Source organism: Podarcis cretensis (assembly GCF_951804945.1).
Source record: "Podarcis cretensis genome assembly, chromosome: 1".
NCBI classification, from domain to species: Eukaryota; Metazoa; Chordata; class Lepidosauria; order Squamata; family Lacertidae; genus Podarcis; species Podarcis cretensis.
This window is the reverse complement of record NC_137170.1, coordinates 42,407,265-42,425,646: the sequence shown is the minus strand read 5'-3', so window position 1 is coordinate 42,425,646 and position 18,382 is coordinate 42,407,265. Positions and strand designations below refer to the sequence as shown.

The 18,382-nt window shown below is 41.3% G+C and overlaps 1 protein-coding gene across 2 annotated transcripts in view; it reads left to right on the top strand.

Moving 5' to 3' along the window:
* Positions 1-18,366, top strand: part of AVEN (apoptosis and caspase activation inhibitor) — a 113,338-nt gene extending 94,972 nt beyond the window's left edge. For both annotated transcript variants that reach the window (XM_079955376.1, XM_079955375.1), the window contains exons 4-6: positions 8,077-8,172; positions 15,605-15,953; positions 17,894-18,366. In XM_079955376.1, coding sequence (XP_079811502.1) covers positions 8,077-8,172; positions 15,605-15,953; positions 17,894-18,012 — 564 coding nt within the window. In that variant the 3' untranslated portion in view covers positions 18,013-18,366. The remainder of the gene's footprint in view (positions 1-8,076; positions 8,173-15,604; positions 15,954-17,893) is intronic.
* The last annotated feature ends 16 nt before the right edge of the window (positions 18,367-18,382 follow it).

Genomic DNA, 18,382 nt, shown 5'->3' with positions numbered 1-18,382 from the left:
TGCTCCCCCCACCCCATGGCACCCAGTGATGCAGTAGAGTGACATCACATGTTTTGTACCCCTAGACTTTACTGGAGGGAAGTAATGTTCGGTTGTGATTTTCAAAGTCAGTCTCACATCTGTCATAATATCTAATTCCAGCTTTATTTTGTTTGTTTTTTAAATATTTTATTAAATTTTCATAGTACACAATATACATACAAGATCCCTTCACCAAAAAATAGTACACAAAAAAGCCAGAACAAATACACCAAAAAACCATATAGAAAAAAGGAAATAAAAAATAAAAAAGGAAAAGAAAAAAACCAACCATTCAATACAATTTTTTTATATATAACTAACTGGACTTCCTCACATCTCCTTTACCCTGCATTATTTATATTAAAAATATCAGCAAATTATTACCTTGTTTCATACCTTATTTTGTACTTTCCAAATATTATACTTCTAGATTTAAGATAATTTTTATCATTTACTCATACCTTAAATTTAAACATATTGTTGCCTTAAATTTCGACCTTTTCTTACTTATAACTTAATTTTCTATTTTACAAAATCTATTTGCTGGAACTGAGATTTTCTAAATCGTGCAGATACTTAACATTCATACAACTTATATTGTTTTTGTAAATAGTCCTTAAACTTCTTCCAGTCCTCTTCCGTTGTTTCTTCTCCCAAGTCTCGGATACTGCCAGTCATTTCAGCCAATTCCATATAATCCATCAATTGCGTCTGCCACTCTTCCAGTGTGGGCAAGTCTTGTGTCTTCCAATACTTTGCAATAAGTATTCTTGCTGCTGTTGTCGCATACATAAAGAAACTTCTGTCCTTCTTTGACACTTTCTGGCCGATAATGCCCAAGAGGAAGGCCTCCGGTTTCTTAACAAAGGTATATTTAAATACCTTTTTTAGTTCATTATAGATCATTTCCCAGAAGACCCTCACTTTTGGGCATGTCCACCAGAGGTGAAAGAATGTCCCCTCAGCCTCTCTACATTTCCAACATTTATTATCAGACAGGTGATATATTTTTGCAAGCTTGACTGGGGTCATGTACCACCTATATATCATTTTCATAATATTCTCCTTCAAGGCATTAGGTAAAGGTAAAGGTACCCCTGCTCGTACGGGCCAGTCTTGACAGACTCTGGGGTTGTGCGCCCATCTCACTTAAAAGGCCAGGGGCCAGCGCTGTCCGAAGACACTTCCGGGTCACATGGCCAGCGTGACATCGCTGCTCTGGCCAGAGCCAGAGCCAGAGCCAGAGCCAGAGCCTCACACGGAAACGCCGTTTACCTTCCCGCTGGTAAGCGGTCCCTATTTATCTACTTGCACCCGGAGGTGCTTTCGAACTGCTAGGTTGGCAGGCGCTGGGACCGAGCAGCGGGAGCGCACCCCGCCGCAGGGATTCGAACCGCCGACCTTTCGATCGGCAAGTCCTAGGCGCTGAGGCTTTAACCCACAGCGCCACCTGCGTCATTACATGCCGTGAATTTTATTCTGGTGGTCCATAACCTTTCCCAGTCCTCAAACATAATGTTATACCCAATATCCTAAGCCCATTTTATCATGGCTGATTTAACAGTCTCATCCTGTGTGTTCCATTTAAGCAGCAAGTTATACATTCTCGAAAGTACCTTAGTCTTTGGTTCCAACAGTTCTGTCTCTAATTTCGACTTCTCCACCTGGAATCCTATCTTTTTATCCAATATAAAAACCTCTTGAATTTGAGCGTAGTGTAACCAATCTTGCACCTTATTCTTTAATTTCTCCAAGCTCTGCAACCTCCATTTGTCTCCAATTTTTTCTATTATTTCCCAATATTTCGGCCAACAGGCCTCCATATTGAGTCTTTTCCGGGCCTTAGCCTCCATTGGTGATAGCCATCTCGGGGTCTTACTTTCTAGTAAGTCTTTATATTTTGTCCAGACAATAAATATTGCTTTTCTGACAATATGGTTTTTGAACATTTTATGAATCTTTACCTTGTCGTACCACAAGTATGCATGCCAACCAAAAGCATTGTTAAACCCTTCCAGATCTAGGACATCAGTGTTCTCAAGAAGTAACCAATCTTTCATCCAGCAGAAAGCTGCAGCTTCATAATATAACTTTAAATCTGGCAGGGCAAACCCCCCTCTTTCTTTTGCATCAGTTAATATTTTAAATTTTATTCGGGGCTTTTTGCCCTGCCAGATAAACTTAGAAATATCTTTCTGCCATTTTCCAAAACATTCCACTCTGTCCACAATCTGTAGAGTTTGAAACAAAAACAACATCTTTGGCAATACATTCATCTTTATAGCTGCAATTCGACCCAGCAAGGAAAGTTTCAATCTTGACCAAATTTCTAAATCCTTTTTAATTTCTGACCAACATTTTTCATAATTATCTTTAAATAAATTCAAATTTTTAGCAGTCAAATTAACCCCTAGGTACTTCACTTTTTTAACCACATTTAACTCTGTCTCATTCTGAAACCTTTCTGCTTCCAAAGATGTCAGATTTTTTACCAAAACCTTAGTTTTTTGCTTATTCAATTTGAATCCCGCCACCCGACCAAACTCATATATCAGTTCCAAAACTCTTTTCATACTAGATTCTGGCTCCTGTAATGTTATTACCAAGTCATCTGCAAAAGCTTTCAATTTATACTGTTTCACTCCGACTTGTATTCCTTGCACCAACCGGTCCTCCCTAATCATGTTCAAAAGCACCTCTAGGACTGAAATAAATAACAGAGGGGATAAGGGGCAACCTTGTCGTGTTCCTTTTTCAATTTTAAACTCTTCTGTCACCACATTGTTAACTATCAATTTAGCTTTTTGTTCTGAGTAAATTGCCTCTATTCCATTTTCAAACCCCCGTCCCACTCCGATCCCTTCCAAGTTTTTCTTCATAAACCTCCAAGAAATGTTGTCAAAGGCCTTCTCCGCATCAATAAAAATTAACACTGCTTTTGTGTTAATATTAGTTTGCAAAAGTTCCAAAATGTCTATAATGTTCCTAGTATTATCAAACAAATGTCTACCTGGAAGAAAGCCTGCCTGATCTTTATGAATTACTTCATTTAGCACTTTTTAAAATCTACTTGCCAAAATATCCGCAAAGATTTTATAATCCACATTTAGGAGTGAGATGGGACGGTAGTTCTTAAGTTGAGTCTTTTCAGATTCCACTTTAGGTATCAATGTGATGAAAGCTTCTTTCCACGATTCTGGTGCCTTCTTCCCCTCCATGATCTGGTTACAGACCTCCATTAGTGGTTGTGTCAAAAAATCTTTCAATGTCTTGTAATACTTGGAGGTAAGACCATCAGGTCCTGGAGATTTGCCTAGTTGCATATTCTGAATGGCACCCTCAATTTCTTGTTGCGTTATTTTATCATTTAGGATAGTTCTCTTTTCCTGGGATAATTTTGGTAGTCCATTAATTTTTAGGAAATGGTCTATCTCAGTCTCTTCCTGCGGCCCTTGCATATAAAGTTGTTTGAAATATCTCTGGAAGCACTTTCTAATTTCCTCTGGTTTCTGGATATTCCTCCCTTCAATCTCTAAATTGATAACCGTGTTCAATTTTTGTCTCTTTTTCAACTGCCATGCAAGCAGTTTCCCACACTTATTCGCTGATTCAAATGATCTTTGTTTCATCTGTTTAATTTTCCACTCAACTTCTTGATTTATCAATTTAGCGTATTGTGCTTGGTAAAATTTAATTTCTCTCAGAACCTCCTGTGATTTAGGTTTTGATCTCAATTTTTTCTCACCATCTCTTATCTTGCCTAAAATCTTATCCTTTTTTTCATTCCAAAGTCTTTTCTTTATTGTGTTCTGTTGTATCAAAAACCCTCTCATAACTGCTTTACTTGCGTCCCAGATTATTCTTTTTTCCACCGTAGTATTCAAATTTATTTCAAAATAGTCTTTTAAAGTTTTTTGGGCCTTCTTGACAATCTCCTGATCTCTTAATAGGGTGTCATTCATTTTCCATCTGAAGGAACCGGTTGGAATAAGTCTCATTTCCACTTTCATAGCATTATGGTCGGAGCAGGTTTTTGGGCAGATTTCCACTTTTCTAGTCTTAGGTGCCAGTCCTCTAGTTATCCATATTTGGTCGATTCTTGTCCATGACAGGTGGGCTTCAGAAAAGAAAGTTCCTTCTCTGCCTAAGGGGTTCTTTGTCCTCCATATATCAATCAAATCCATATTGTCAGTTAGTTCAAAGAAAGTTTTAGGTAGTCTGCCGTCATTTGTTAAATTTTGATTTTTGTAGATATTTGTAGAGACCACTCCATTCATATCTCCCATCATAATGATGTTGGTATAGTCCAGATAGTCCAGAATTGTCTCATGCAGTTTCCTGTAAAATTCTGATTTCCCCTCATTCGGCGCATAAATTCCTAATATTAAAAACTTTTCTCCTTGGACCTGTATTTCAATTGCCAAAATTCTTCCTTGCTCGTCTTTAAATAAGAGTTTTGGTGACAGGCTCTCCTTTGCATAAATCACCACTCCTCTTTTCTTAACTTTGTCCGATGAAATAAATTCTTGGCCTAGTCTTTTATTAATTAACACTTTTCTGTGAAGCCTAGTCACATGTGTTTCCTGCAAGCAAATAATGTCCAATTGTTCTTTTTTCAATATATGAAAAATTCTTTTTTTTTCCTGGGGAATTTCTGCCATTTATATTCCAACTAAGAAGCTGCAGAGACATCCTGGATCAGTCTGTTAGTCCTGTGGTGGCGTCTCTTTCTTTTGGTCCTCTGGTCCCGAGGGTGTAGGTGCAGGTGTAGGTATAGGTGGAGGTGGTGGCCAAGATCCTGTTGTTCCTTTCTGTAGGTCCTCTTTGTGGTCGTTCAAAAACTTTTGTTGATCTTCTGCTGTTTTGATTTTAACTTTCTTTCCTTTGAAGTTGAAGGATAGTCCTTGAGGGAACTCCCACCTAAAGAGAATTGAGTTGCTTCTCAGTAGTCTTGTTAATTCTATATAAGTATCTCTAAGGTCCAAAAGTTGTTTCGGGATGTCTTTGTAGATTTCTGCCTTGATGCCTTGGATAACAAGTGATTTTCCAAAATGAAGGCCTAGTATTTTATCTCTCTCTTGCTTAGATCTCAAGATGATCAGACAGTCTCTGGATCTGTCCTTCCTCACCACTCTTCCCAATCTAAAAGCAGTTACAATTTTAAAGTCCTTATCTTCTTCTATGCCCCAGAACTTTGTAATTTCTGGTGTCAAATAACCAATCAGATCTTCCTGTTCAAGTTCTGTGATAGCTCTCAACCTAAGATTATTTTCCCTATTCTTCAGTTCCGTCATAGCCAGGTAGGCCTGCTGTTCCTTGATCTGTTTGTGCAAGGGCTTTACCTCCACTTTTAATGCGTCAGCTTTCTGATTGGCTGCCTCTGCTTTCTGATTGGCTTCCTCAGCCAATTTACGGTTTTCCACAGTTGCTTCCTGAATATTCCCAATTGCTTGTGTATGTTGAGCAACTTGATCAGTCAGTTTGCTAATAGTGGCTGTTGCTTGGTCAATTTTGGACGAATGCTCATCCGCCTTTTTATTTAAAATTGCCAGTTGTTCCAAAATTTGATTTAAAACTGTTTCAGATTCTCCAGATGCCATATCCTTTGGTGCAGTTTGCGCAACTACCTCTTCTTGTACTAGAACAGCTGGGACAGAAGATCTGCGTGGCTGAGAAGTCAAAGTTGTTTGTACTAGTTGTTTAGCTTTCGTTTTAGCCAATCTTGCTTTCCCTGTGTCACTCATTCCAATCCTGACTACGTGCCAAGGTTAAATTGTATACAGTCCCGTGGGAAAGACAGTTCCAAAGAGTAAACAACAAGGCAGCAAAGAGTCAAAACAAAATATAGTTCCCAGAAAATTATAAATCCAAAGTCCTCTAGGGGGAGTACATTTGTACTTCAGCAGAAAGAAAGGACTGTTCCGCCATTAAAATCCCAGCAGTTAAAGACAGATTTAAAGAGAACCTTCAAATTCCTTTTGGTTTGTAGAGCTTCCTCAATGTTAAAACAAAGTCTTTGAAGATGTGCAAGATACAGTTCCCCAGTTTGTAACTAAACTGTAGCGCTCAAATGTAGCACTTTCAGAATTAAAAACATTTCAGCAAATTGACAGCTCTTTGTTGCCCCGGCATTCCGTGACTTTGGGCTTCTCAGTTTATAAATCCACAAAGGAGAGGAAAGGTCCAGTCAAAAGCCAGCAAAATTAAAGCAAAATTGTCTCTTTTCAATTATTATTAAAAACAAAGTTCAATTATTGCACGAAAATCCACGCTTTTTACAGCCCTTTTTGAATGCTTCCAGCTTGTCAAAGTCTTTGCTTTGATCCTTTAAGCACAGTCAGGAGACGGACTTCCTGGTTACGTCTCCCGCTTTTAGCCAAATTTCAGTCACTTTAGTCCCAAATTTTTAGGATCCCCTACTCACGGGTTTGTAGTTTGAAGTCTAGTGTTCCAGGAAAAAAGGTCAGCGCTCATCGGCAGCAGCCGCACGGCTTCACTCCCGCAGAAAGAGCGATGAACTCACAGCACCGCTCCCCCTTCCACGCTCCGGAGCCCCTTACGGGGTTCCTTCCTCGTTTCTGGGGGGGCTTCTGGTGCCCGCCGAGTCCCACGGCCACAGGCTCACTCTGCCTGTGGTTTTTCTTAGTGGGTCTCCGCTTTGCCGTAGCGGACGACCCTTTTCTGCGGGGCCCCTCTTCACAGCGCGAAGAGGACCGCCAATGCCGTTTCGCGCCGCCTCCGGAAGTCTAATTCCAGCTTTATTTTGAAAAAGAATTTGCACTTAGGATATTGAAGGATTTGTCTGCAGCACCTCTTCTGAGAATTCCCTATACTTTCATCATTTACTGCATTTTCATAAAGTCTGTTTTGAAGTCTTTGTGTCTTAGATATTTTCAAAATTAATCAATCAAGTCATGAATGAACTTCAACCCAGTTTGAGTCAAATGATTAATATTTTATGCTTATCATATACATCTGCATATCAATCAAACACCTTTTGTCACAGACTTTTGACATGTAGTTTGAATGAGAAGTAGGCATTCTAATTTATTCCTTTCAGAAGCTAATCTCTCAATTTAGAATATGTTTGAAGTAAGCTAAATATCTCTGCACTATATTTCTGCTTAAGGTTACTGCAAACATCTAATTAGTGCTGATGACAGCAAGTAATCCTGAAGTCCTGACCTAAAATATCTATGAATAAGCTTCAGTAGGACCTGCTTCTGGGTAGACCTGGTTAGCATTTCATTTAAACTTTTCACCTGCAGACATAGAACTGTATGAAGCTTTACAGAAGGTGATTCATTAGAGAAACATCATCATGGGTGCTGACATGGCTCAGGGATTTCTTCTAAATGAAAGAAAAGCTCTCACCCATCAATTTGCCTTGCCTTCTGTGGCAGCTTGTTTAATTCCCATAAACTCATTTGTTTAATTAAGTTAATTGTTTAAGGTTGTAACCAAAGCTACACAAGCAGAGTTCTGCTTATGCCACAGGGCATCTGTTTCCTCTCCTCTCCTGTATGCTTGAAAATCTGCTCCGGAGGGTCCCCCACCCTCCAGAGATTATTATGAAGATGTACATGGGAGCAGGGAAGACAGCAGAGGAAGGTCCATTGTGTGCTCAGAGGTCTGTTGCACCAGTGAAGCTGCAGTATTGAAGCCCTTAGGGCAGTATTCAACTTGCACGACTCCACCCCTACCTTACACACCCCATGCCATCCCCAAATCTTTGGAGGTTTGGGAGAACCCCAAAACAGATTAAGTGCAATTCTGCTTGCCCAATTATTTAGTTGAATATCCCCCTTAATTCCTGTTTCAGAACATTTTAAGAATGGTAATTGATCCTTCAAAAGGATTCATAAAGGCCAACCCTGGTTCTTCCATGTAGATGGTTCATGGTTAATGCTTCCATCTGTATATGGAGTTCTTGTGCTGCCCAGTTCATTTCAGTGGTGGAAAAAGATGACAGATGGACCTGCTTTTGTGTGTAAGGTATTTAGGAGAGCATCATTAATGCCCATTTAATCTCATGTTCTACTGTTTTTTTTTCAGTTGTCTGGGTTGTATGTTGACTGCCAATCTTTGGTCCAGGCACTTGAAGAGCTGCCTCTGCATCTCAAACTGAATGTGGCTAAGGAGCTGGTGCAGGTAACACAAAAGCTGCTCATAAATATCTTGAGCCTCGCTTTAAGCTTAAGCAGCCTTATGTACTTTTAATGTAATTTGTCATGTGTTATAATATGCACATATTGCCTTGAATCTGAAAAGGAAGACTATTAGATGGAGGAATAAGCCATCAGCACTTCTTATGCTTCATTGCTCCTTTTAAGCAAAGTGTTTTCCACATGCCAAGTGCATCTCGGTCAAGACCAACATCCCCAAAGAGTTGCTTGTTCTAATTTTGTTGTTCCAGATTTTTCACCGCCTTTTTCCTAAGCAGCATTTTTCAGAAAACAGAAAATGAAATGTATGATCTATTTATTTATTGTAATTTCTACTGATAAGTATAGAATTCCTTGTGCAGATACCTAGTTCAGCATGGAAGCTGCCAATCAGGCATGTATTTAAAGTAGTTGTTTTTGCCCAGGGTTTAGAGCTCTAGGTAGCAACAAGACAACAAAGCATGTTCTGCTGGCAAAAATAAAAATATTCAGGTAGAGGGAACAGAGCCAGTGAGACTTGTGAGTCAAGCATGGCTGTTAGCTAAGATTACAGTTTATCAAAAGCTAGAAAAATCAATCTGCACTAGAAAGGCAAAGCTGCATAACTTCTAAAAACAGTTTTGCTCTCCTTTGGGACTGCTTAAAGTGACTCAGACGCTGACATCGCTCACTTCTTGATCTAACTCAAAGTCATTCAGTGAACGTAACAGAGAAACTCGCAACTATTTTGCAAAGAAAATGCATTCTTAAAATAAAAATGGCAAAATTGGGGGTGTCATTCTTGTCCTACAGTGGTGCTACGGCTGGTGTATTAATACACCATTATGGGACGTTTTGTCCAGTAATGAAGTACAGATTCCCTTGCAGCAGATCAATGAACTGTAAGTGGCGAAGCTTTACATGTTCTTCCTTTTACTTTTTGCTACACAACTGAATATGCCACCCTGGTTATCTGGTTATCTGAGTTCCAAGATGGCAGCGCGTTCATACGCTGCGGCTCCAAGCTCCCAATACCTCACCTGCTCACGCACAAAACTGGTAAACATTGGGCTCACAAGAAAAATAGAGATAACTAGAGAGTTCCAAAGGTCCCACTGTATACCAAACTGCATAGTAAGACCTCCAGGATCTCTATGGATTGTTGACGGGAGGGGCAGGTGCTGAAAGAAGCGAAAGAGAAAAGAGCGAAAGCAAAAATGTGGTTGCAGAGCTGGTCTGTTAACCCGGCTTTGAAAAAGACCCACCAGACCAGCACTGCCAAGCGTCTTCCTGACCAACACCAGATCTCTCGTCCACAAAATTGACGAATTACAGTTGCTGATGGCAGCAAACAAGCTTCTTTGTGAGAGCTGTGTGGTAATTATTACAGAAACTTGCCTACATTCAGCAGTACCGGATGTGGCAGTTGAGCTGATAAATCGAATAATTTATTGCTCTGATAGAAACAGTGATTCTGGTAAAGCTAGGGGCGGAGGAGTCTGTATTTACATACACAATGGTTGGTGCGTTAACAGCAAAGAAGCTTACACATATTGCTCCCCAGGTCTAGAATTGATGGCAGTTACATGTTCGCCATTTTATTTGCCTAGAGAAGTAACTGTCATAATTATTATAGCTGTTTATATCCCATCCGATGCTAATGTCAGTGTGGCACTTTCTAAGCTATATGACGTCATCTCTGAGCAGCAGCAAATCTACCCAGAGGGCGCCCTTGTTGTGGCAGGGGACTTCAATCAAGCCTGCCTAAAGATGGTTTTTCCTAAGTTTGATCAGTTTGTGAAATTTCCCACTAGAGGACAGAATATTCTAGATCTCGCGTATTCCAATTTGAAACAGGCATACAGGGCAATCCCCTTCCCCCACTTAGGCTCATCCGACGATTCTTCAGTTTTTCTATGTCCGAAGTACATCCCTCTCAGGAGAAGAATTCAGTCAGTTATAAAAACAGTTAGAATTTAGCCAGAGGGTGCTCTTAGTCAGCTCCAGAATTGTTTTGAGAGCACTGATTGGAGCGTGTTTGAATATCAAGATCTGCATAGATACACAGATGCTATACTCTCCTATATTAAAGTGTGCAGTGATAATGTAACATCGCAGAGATGCATTAGACTCTATGGGAACTGTAAACCATGGATGACTGCTGAAGTAAGAACACTCCTGAAAATCTGGGATTCTGCCTTTAAGACAGGGAATATAGACATATACAAAGAGGCGAGAATAAATCTCATAAAGGCATTAAGGCATCAAAACAACAGTATAAGCTTAAGGTGGAAAATTATTTAGCCGATAACATCATGAAACAGGTGTGGCAACGACTGCAGCATCTAACCAACTACAAGGGCAATACAAGGAACATAGTTAAGACTGATGCCTCATTGGCAGAGGAACTGAACATCTTCTTTGCTCAGGGTGTGGTTGGTTGGGTTTTATCTTCTAGGGATAATTACCCTATTGAACTTTCACCTCTTCCCGAATCCATTCTGACCCAAGAGTCCTGCCCCAGAGATGACTTGGTCTGTTGTTGTGGAGATCTTACCCCTCTATTGGGGAGGCTAGTATGGGGTCTGGGATTCCCACTATTGAAGGACTAGGGAAGAATGGCGGTGGGGCTAAATATCACTATCGGCGAAGGGTTTTGAGATGCAGTGATGCTCGAACCCCTTCCAATCTACGCCCCGTCCCAAGGGACAAGGGTAGGGCGAGCAGGGATTACCCACCTCCATCATTGGTGTTGTGCAATGCCAGGTCCATAGGCAATAAAACCGCCACCATGCGTGACTTTTTTGTCTCACAGGGGATTGACCTGGCTTGCGTGACAGAGACCTGGGTACAGGAAGGTGAGGTAATCTCCCTACATGAGATAACACCTCCAGGTTTCTCTGTCCTCCATCAATCGCAGACTGTGGGTCGGGTGGGGAGGAGTAGCGTTGTTAATCCGGGAGGATTGCTTTTTCAGGGCTCTGCCACCACCAGCAATCTCCGGCATTGAATGTGTTGGCCTCGTGTGGGGCACCAAGGAGAACTTGGCTGTCTGGCTGGTGTACCGACCACCTAGTGCACCAGCAGCCACCCTGTCAGGCCTGCTGGAGGTGGCAGCAGGCTGGGCCTTGGAGTTCCCAAACCTATTGGTTTTGGGAGACTTCAACGTCCATGCCAATGCTGCCCACTCCTCACAGCGTCTGGACCTAGTGACTTCCATGGCAACACTGGGGCTCTCCCAGTTTGTTATGGAACCGTCCCATCAAGCAGGCCCCACACTGGATTTGATCTTTGGTGATGGCATAGATGTGATCATGCTCCCCCCTGTGGAAGTGCCATGGTCTGATCACTACGCTCTGAAAGCCAAGATTGACTTCCCGCTCCTCCCCTGCTTGGGTGGTGAGCCTATTTGGGCTCGCCCGCGAAGACTGATGGATCCTGATAGATTCCGTCTGGCCTTGAGGGACCCTGTTCCTCCTGGCGACTCATTAGATGACCTTGTCGAGGACTGGAATAACCGGCTCTTGGCGGCCATCGATGAGATTGCGCCTAAGCGCCCTCTGCGACCCCGTCGAAACCGGGCCCCTTGGTTTACCAAGGAGCTCCGGAAAATGAAGCGGGATCTCAGACGGCTAAAGCGAGTATGGCGACGGACTCGTGACGGAGCTTCAAGAACATCTTAAAGGACGCTTATGAAAGCCTATGAGATGACTATATAAGCTGCTAAGAAATCTCACTTCGCAGCTTCCATTGAATCTGCTAGCTCTCGCCCGGCACAACTTTTTAGAATAATTAGGTCAATAATGTCCTTAGGAGGACAACCAAATTTAAGCACAAATTTGACCCACAGCTGTGAGGCATTTGCGAGCTTTTTTGCAGAGAAAGTCCTGTTGCTCTGCCGTGATCTCCCTGCCAATTTAGATACAGTGACAGAACTGGAGGCCCCTCGACTGTCTTTGGGTCCAGTGTTAGAACATTTCGATCGGATACTCCCTACTGATGTGGATAGACTCCTCCAAGCTGGTAGGCCCACCACCTGCCTCCTCGATCCGTGCCCGTCTTGGCTGATTAGGGCATGCCCAGATATTGCGTGGACCCCCCTGGTTGAAATTATCAATTTGTCCCTTGACACAGGGATATTCCCAGGGGAGCTGAAGGAAGCAATGGTGTGTCCGCTCTTAAAGAAAACTTCACTAGATATTTTAGATCAATTACCGCCCAGTTTCAAACCTCCCATATCTGGGTATGGTTATTGAGAGAGCAGTTGCTGAACAGCTTGGTAGGTTTGTGGAGGAAACATCAGCTTTAGATCCATTTCAGTCCAGATTCCGTCCTGGTTTTGGAACCGAGACGGCTCTGGTTGCCCTAACAGATGATCTCTGCAGACAACTGGATCAAGGCGGTCTGTCAGCAGCCTTTGACATGGTCGATCATGATCTTTTGGACCACCACCTTGCCGATGTGGGGATACAGGACATAGCCCATAAATGGCTATGCTCTTTTATCTCTGGTCGGGGACAGAGGGTGGCACTAGGGAGGGAGATGTCGTCGTGCCACCCCTTGGTGTGTGGAGTGCTGCAGGGCGCAATCGTCTCCCTGATGCTTTTTAACATCTTTATGCGTCGCCTTGCCCAGATTATCCGGAGCTTTGGGCTGGGTTGTCACCAATATGCTGATGACACTCAGCTCTATTTGCTGATGGATGGCCATACTGACTTGATCCCTGACACACAGACCAGATGTTTGGAAGCTGTGGCTGAATGGTTTCATGGGAGCCGTTTGAAACTAAATCCTTCAAAGACAGGGGTCCTGTGGCTGGGTCGGGATGGTATGAGGATGAGGGACCAACTCCCTTCACTTGTGGGGGCCCAGTTAGTGCCATTGCCTTCCGTTAAGAGTTTGGGTGTAATCCTTGACGCCTCCCTTTCCATGGAGGCACAGGTTACAACAACAGCCAAGGCGACATTTTTCTACCTTCGCCGCATCAAGCAGTTGGTCCCTTACCTTTCCCGCCCCGATCTGGCCACAGTGATCCATGTGATGGTCATCTCCAGGCTTGACTACTGTAATTCGCTCTACGCGGGGCTGCCCTTGAAGCTGTCCCAGAAACTCCAGCGGGTGCAGAATGCTGCAGCGATTCTGCTTGCCCAATTATTTAGTTGAATATCCCCCTTAATTCCTGTTTCAGAACATTTTAAGAATGGTAATTGATCCTTCAAAAGGATTCATAAAGGCCAACCCTGGTTTTTTCCAGCTGGATTGGCTCCCGGTGAAGTACAGGGTCAGATTTAAGGTGCTGGTTTTTACTTTTAAAGCCCTTTACGGCCTAGGACCCTCATACCTACGAGACTGCTTCTCCTGGTATGCCCCACGAAGGGCCTTAAGGTCCATAAATAGCAACACCTTACAGGTCCCGGGCCCTAAGGAAGTTAGATTAGCCTCAACCAGAGCCAGGGCCTTCTCAACACTGGCTCCGGCCTGGTGGAATGCTCTGTCTCATGAGACCAGGGCCCTGCGGGATCTGATCTCTTTCCACAGGGCCTGTAAGACAGAGTTGTTCCACCTGGCCTTTGGCTCAGAATCAGTTTGATTCCCTCCCCCTCTTTCTTTTTCCTTTCTCTTCCTATGAAGAGATTGCTCCCTAATTGTTTTGATGTTGTATCTTAATCTTTTAAATTGTATTTTAATCAACTTGTTTTTATTATTGGTTGGTAGCCCTGGCTGGGGAGGGCGGGGTATAAATAAAATTATTATTATTATTATTATTATTATTATTATTATTATTATTATACCTTGGCAATAAGTAAGTAATGTTGTACATTGTTTAGCTGGGTGAATGCTTCTCATTTCATTGTCATTATTAAGCATAAGACAAAACTTGTTTTGCAATTTGAGCCCTTCACTGAAAAAAAGGCTTCACAGCCTGTCGATTCCACTGATTCACCTTGCCAGACTTAAAGTGTCTTCTGTTTTTTAAATCTTACATTATAAGAAGAAAAGGCAGGTATATAACAGCATTGCCTAAAAAGCCTCGTAGACATAAAATGAGAAATATACAATTAAAAAAATAAAATAAAAATAATATCATTAGGCCAAATGAGAGGAACCTTCTTAAAAACACCTTGTATGTTGTAAAGCACCCTTTACTGTTCGGATGAAGGATAGTATATAAATTTAATACTTTGTTGTTGTCAACTTCAACTGATATGCTTGCGGGTGACCTTACCTGGATGGTGGCAGCTTAACCACGATTACCCATGCTTTTGGTAACTGCTAGAATACTGAAGGTGCCTTTCACAAAGGCCCAGAAACTGCAGTTGATCCAGAACAGGATTTGCAGAATTATTAGCTGGGACTAGATGGTTTGACCACATTACGCCTCTCTCTGCCAACTTTCAGTCAGTTTCCTTTTAAGGCCTAAATGGCTTGGGAGCAGGTTCCCTGAAAGACCCACCACCTCCCACCCAGACTTAGGTTCTTCTTGGAGGCCCTGTTTTGAATGCCCCTGTGAAATGAATTAAAGTGGCTAACCACCAGGTTGAAGGCCTTTTCAGTAGTGGTACTTGCTAAAAAGCATTCGCCTAGCAAAACCCTTGTGGTCTTTTTGATGTCAAGAACACAAATCTGTTCACCTAATGCTTAATCTGGTTGTCTCCGTTTTTAAATCTGTGTTTTATATTTTGGATTGTGATGAGTTTAGTTTTCTTGTCATATTTATGTTGCTTTTGAAGGTATGCTTTATTTTATATTTTAATTGTTTTATACTTATATATTCTTAGTTGCCCAGAGTACTTCATGGGGTAGCATACAAATCTCATAGACAATGGGCGTTTATTTAAATAATAAGTTTATTAGTTGAAGTTTATGAAATTTATTTATCACTTCACACAACTAAAAGGAGTCCCAATGTGGTTTACAATAAAAGTAAAATGCAAAATACTAATAATGAAATACTCATAAAAAATAATAAAATACTCATAAAACAATACAAACGTACTGAATGTATCCATCTAAAATAATCAAAAACAAGAATATCAACCCTCAGCCAACAGAAGAATGAATACTAGAAATAGCTAGTAAAATCCAGACCATAAGTACTGTCCAAATACCCATGAAAATTAAAACATTTTTGCTTGGTATCAGAAAGATGTCAGAGTCAATGACAGGCAAGCTTCCCTGGAGAGAGAGAATTCCATAATCTGGGAGCTGCCACTATAAAAGTGTGGTCTCCTATTGCTGCCCTCTGAACATCTTTTGGTGGAGGGTCCAGCTGCAGGGCATAGGTAGGTTGCATGGGAAAGGGTAGCCTTTAGTTGTATAAGGGTCTACCAGCACGTTGAATTATGTTCAGAAATAAAATTGGCATACAGTGCAGGGATCAAGGTGTTGTTTTAATGAACATTAGCCATTGCACAACTTCTTTTCCCTTCTGGTCCTAGGATGCAACACCTGCCATACTCCCCCAAATTAAATTGAAAAGCAGCGATGTCCCCGAGAAAAGTGCTCTATTACAGCAGTCCATGAGGCAAAATAGAGTTGCATCAAACTCACCTTCTTCTGCAGACTCTGTTGGCCACCTGCCGCTGCCGAATAAAGATGGATTTGGATCGTCTTCAGAAGCCCTCCAGAAAAGCTCATCAGTTACACACCAAGAGGATCACTTGGATGACGACCTTGATCAACTACTGAAGTTGGATGCCCCTATTCATCCTGAAAACTTTGAGCTGGAAACAATATCCCATGATAGATTATCTGGGGATGATTTGAAAATGCCTCATGAAGTAAATGGTAAGCATTTTTCCCAATTGTTTATTTTGTTTCTCTAAATTGCAGTTGTGCTCTAGTTTACAGTCAGCTATGAGCTCATTCAGCTATATGACAAGGCCCACTGAGGGTGCAGGAACTGCCGGGCAGGAAGAGAACTTCATCCCTTGCCACCATCTGAGATGTGTGAGTGGTTTTATATTGTTTGGCAGCCTCAATATCTGACAACCATCCATAGAAATAGGCAGGCATATGACACCACTGGAAATTGGTACTGTCTGTCTTCTGGGTGATAGATACACTAGTGACCTTGGGCAGTCCAGCTTGCCACTCATTCAGAGACTTCAGAGATCAAAGATGAGTTGGAAGAGTGGTCTGCCCTAGCAACTCTCAGGTAGCAGTTGAAAGGCAATTGTAGCCAAGTCTCCACAAACACAAAGGTGACATGGGGCATGGCCAAAGTCCATCTGCAGCTCCTTTTTCACCCTCCAGGAGGGAAGTACCTGATCCTAAAGATTCTGTGGCTTCACATTACTTTTAACAGCTGTAGCTTTTGTGTGCATTTTAATTGTAAGCTGCTTTGGGTTTTGATATTAACTGAAAAGTGGGGTATAAATATAATAAAGAGGTTAGAAAGCAATAGTAAGCACTGAGGCAGAAGATGACTGTGGGCCTGTGTGAAGGGGCAGCACACTCCTAGAGGTAAGCAAGGTAATCTCTCTCTCTGAGCTGAGAGCTTTATTATGGGGCATAAACAAAATGGATGTTTTAAAATAAAATTTGGATTTTAAACATTTAAATTGGATATTTTTCTTAAATGTAAATACTGTTTTTCTCTTTAGAGATTAACTGCAGTGCTAATATGCTTGTATTAGGATTTATTTGTAAACTGAATTGATACAGTGAGTTAAGGAAGGCTTTTCTGTGTAAAAACAATTAGATTGTTTCTCAGATATGAATATTTGTGTTCTCCCTTCCAAACATAGGCATTCAGTTTCACTGCTCTAATTTGCCCAGTAACTACCAGACAAACCATGGTTCAACCCATCAAGTGTGGGCTTTTTCTTTTCTTTTTTGCTTGATATTTTGCTTTTGTGATGGTGACCATGGCAGAGTGAAGCAGAAAGGAGCAGCACTTAGATAGAAGAGGCAAAATGCATGTTATTTTTTCATATTTAACCTCTCAAAGGGTCATGGCTGTTTCCCGTAAAAAATGAAACTTTACGGGAACATTTAAAGACAAAGTGTGCAAAACATAACCAGCATTACAAATTGATGCAAATCCTGTTTGTAAGAATGAAACAACAGTGTAAATAAACTAACACTTTAGTTGTAAATTAATAAAGGTTTGCACTTTGGTTAGGAAACGCTCCATACATCAAGGGGAAAGCTGATTTAACTGTGTTTGTATATTAAATAGTTCCGTTATTTAAAAAAACCTTAATTCACGTCCCAATCTATTTTCTGTGTCATTTTCATCTATGTATCAGTCCTGTACCCATAGGTCAGTTCCTCAATTTTATTTTATTCTTTTGGAGGAGGAGATAAAGAGGGAATATTTTATAATTGTGAAGGCAGTAAGGAAACAAAGTCACCTTAAAACTCAAGCAGTACTTTTGTGTTAAATTTTCTTCCCAGTGCATACAGAGCCTGGAAAATACATGTTTTACAATTCTAGTGCCTCCTATTATTTCCTATTATCTCAGGAATTTGGGAGGTACAGCATATTGTTAGATGGATTCCCCTTTTTCAGCTATTACCTTTCTTCTTCTCCTGTCTTCTGGAAGATCCTGACTTGCAGGGGGCTTTTAAATCACCCAGCCTGTCTTCCTTTAGAAGCTGGATGATGGAGTCAGCTTCCTAACTGGCTCTCAGGTTTGTTGTTATTGGAGCTTGTCAGCATTTGCCTGCCTAGCCATCCCCAGACAAGTTAGTTAAATTTTGTTCTGTTTTTATTTCTTCAGACCTTTTAGAACTGGATGGAACTGAACAAATTTGCTCAGCATCTCAACAGCAGGAAGCAACATCCAAAAATATTTCCGAAGAGGACCTTGAAGACTGGTTAGACAGCATGATCTCCTAAGGCTACATTTTGGTTGGCACGCAAGTAAACTGAAAAATTGACATGACAGTAGCTGGTATAGAATAATTGCTTACAAGTATTTAATTATGTAGCAACTTCACCTTGATTTTTAATTATGCTATATGTTCAACTTTTGTTGTTTCTTAGTGTCAAATATGCTGGACACCTTGCAGAGAATTCTCTGTATTACACTGCCTGAAGAAATATAATGACATTCTCTTGAAATGCTTGTAAATTAAAAATGTTGCACAGATGGTTTAAAATAATTCAGATAACAGCAGGACAATTTCGGCTTCTGCTGTAGAAGAACTTCTCGCTTAAAGCTGCAAAATAAACAGTGCTGGTGAATGCAAACTGTATGTTGTAGTTG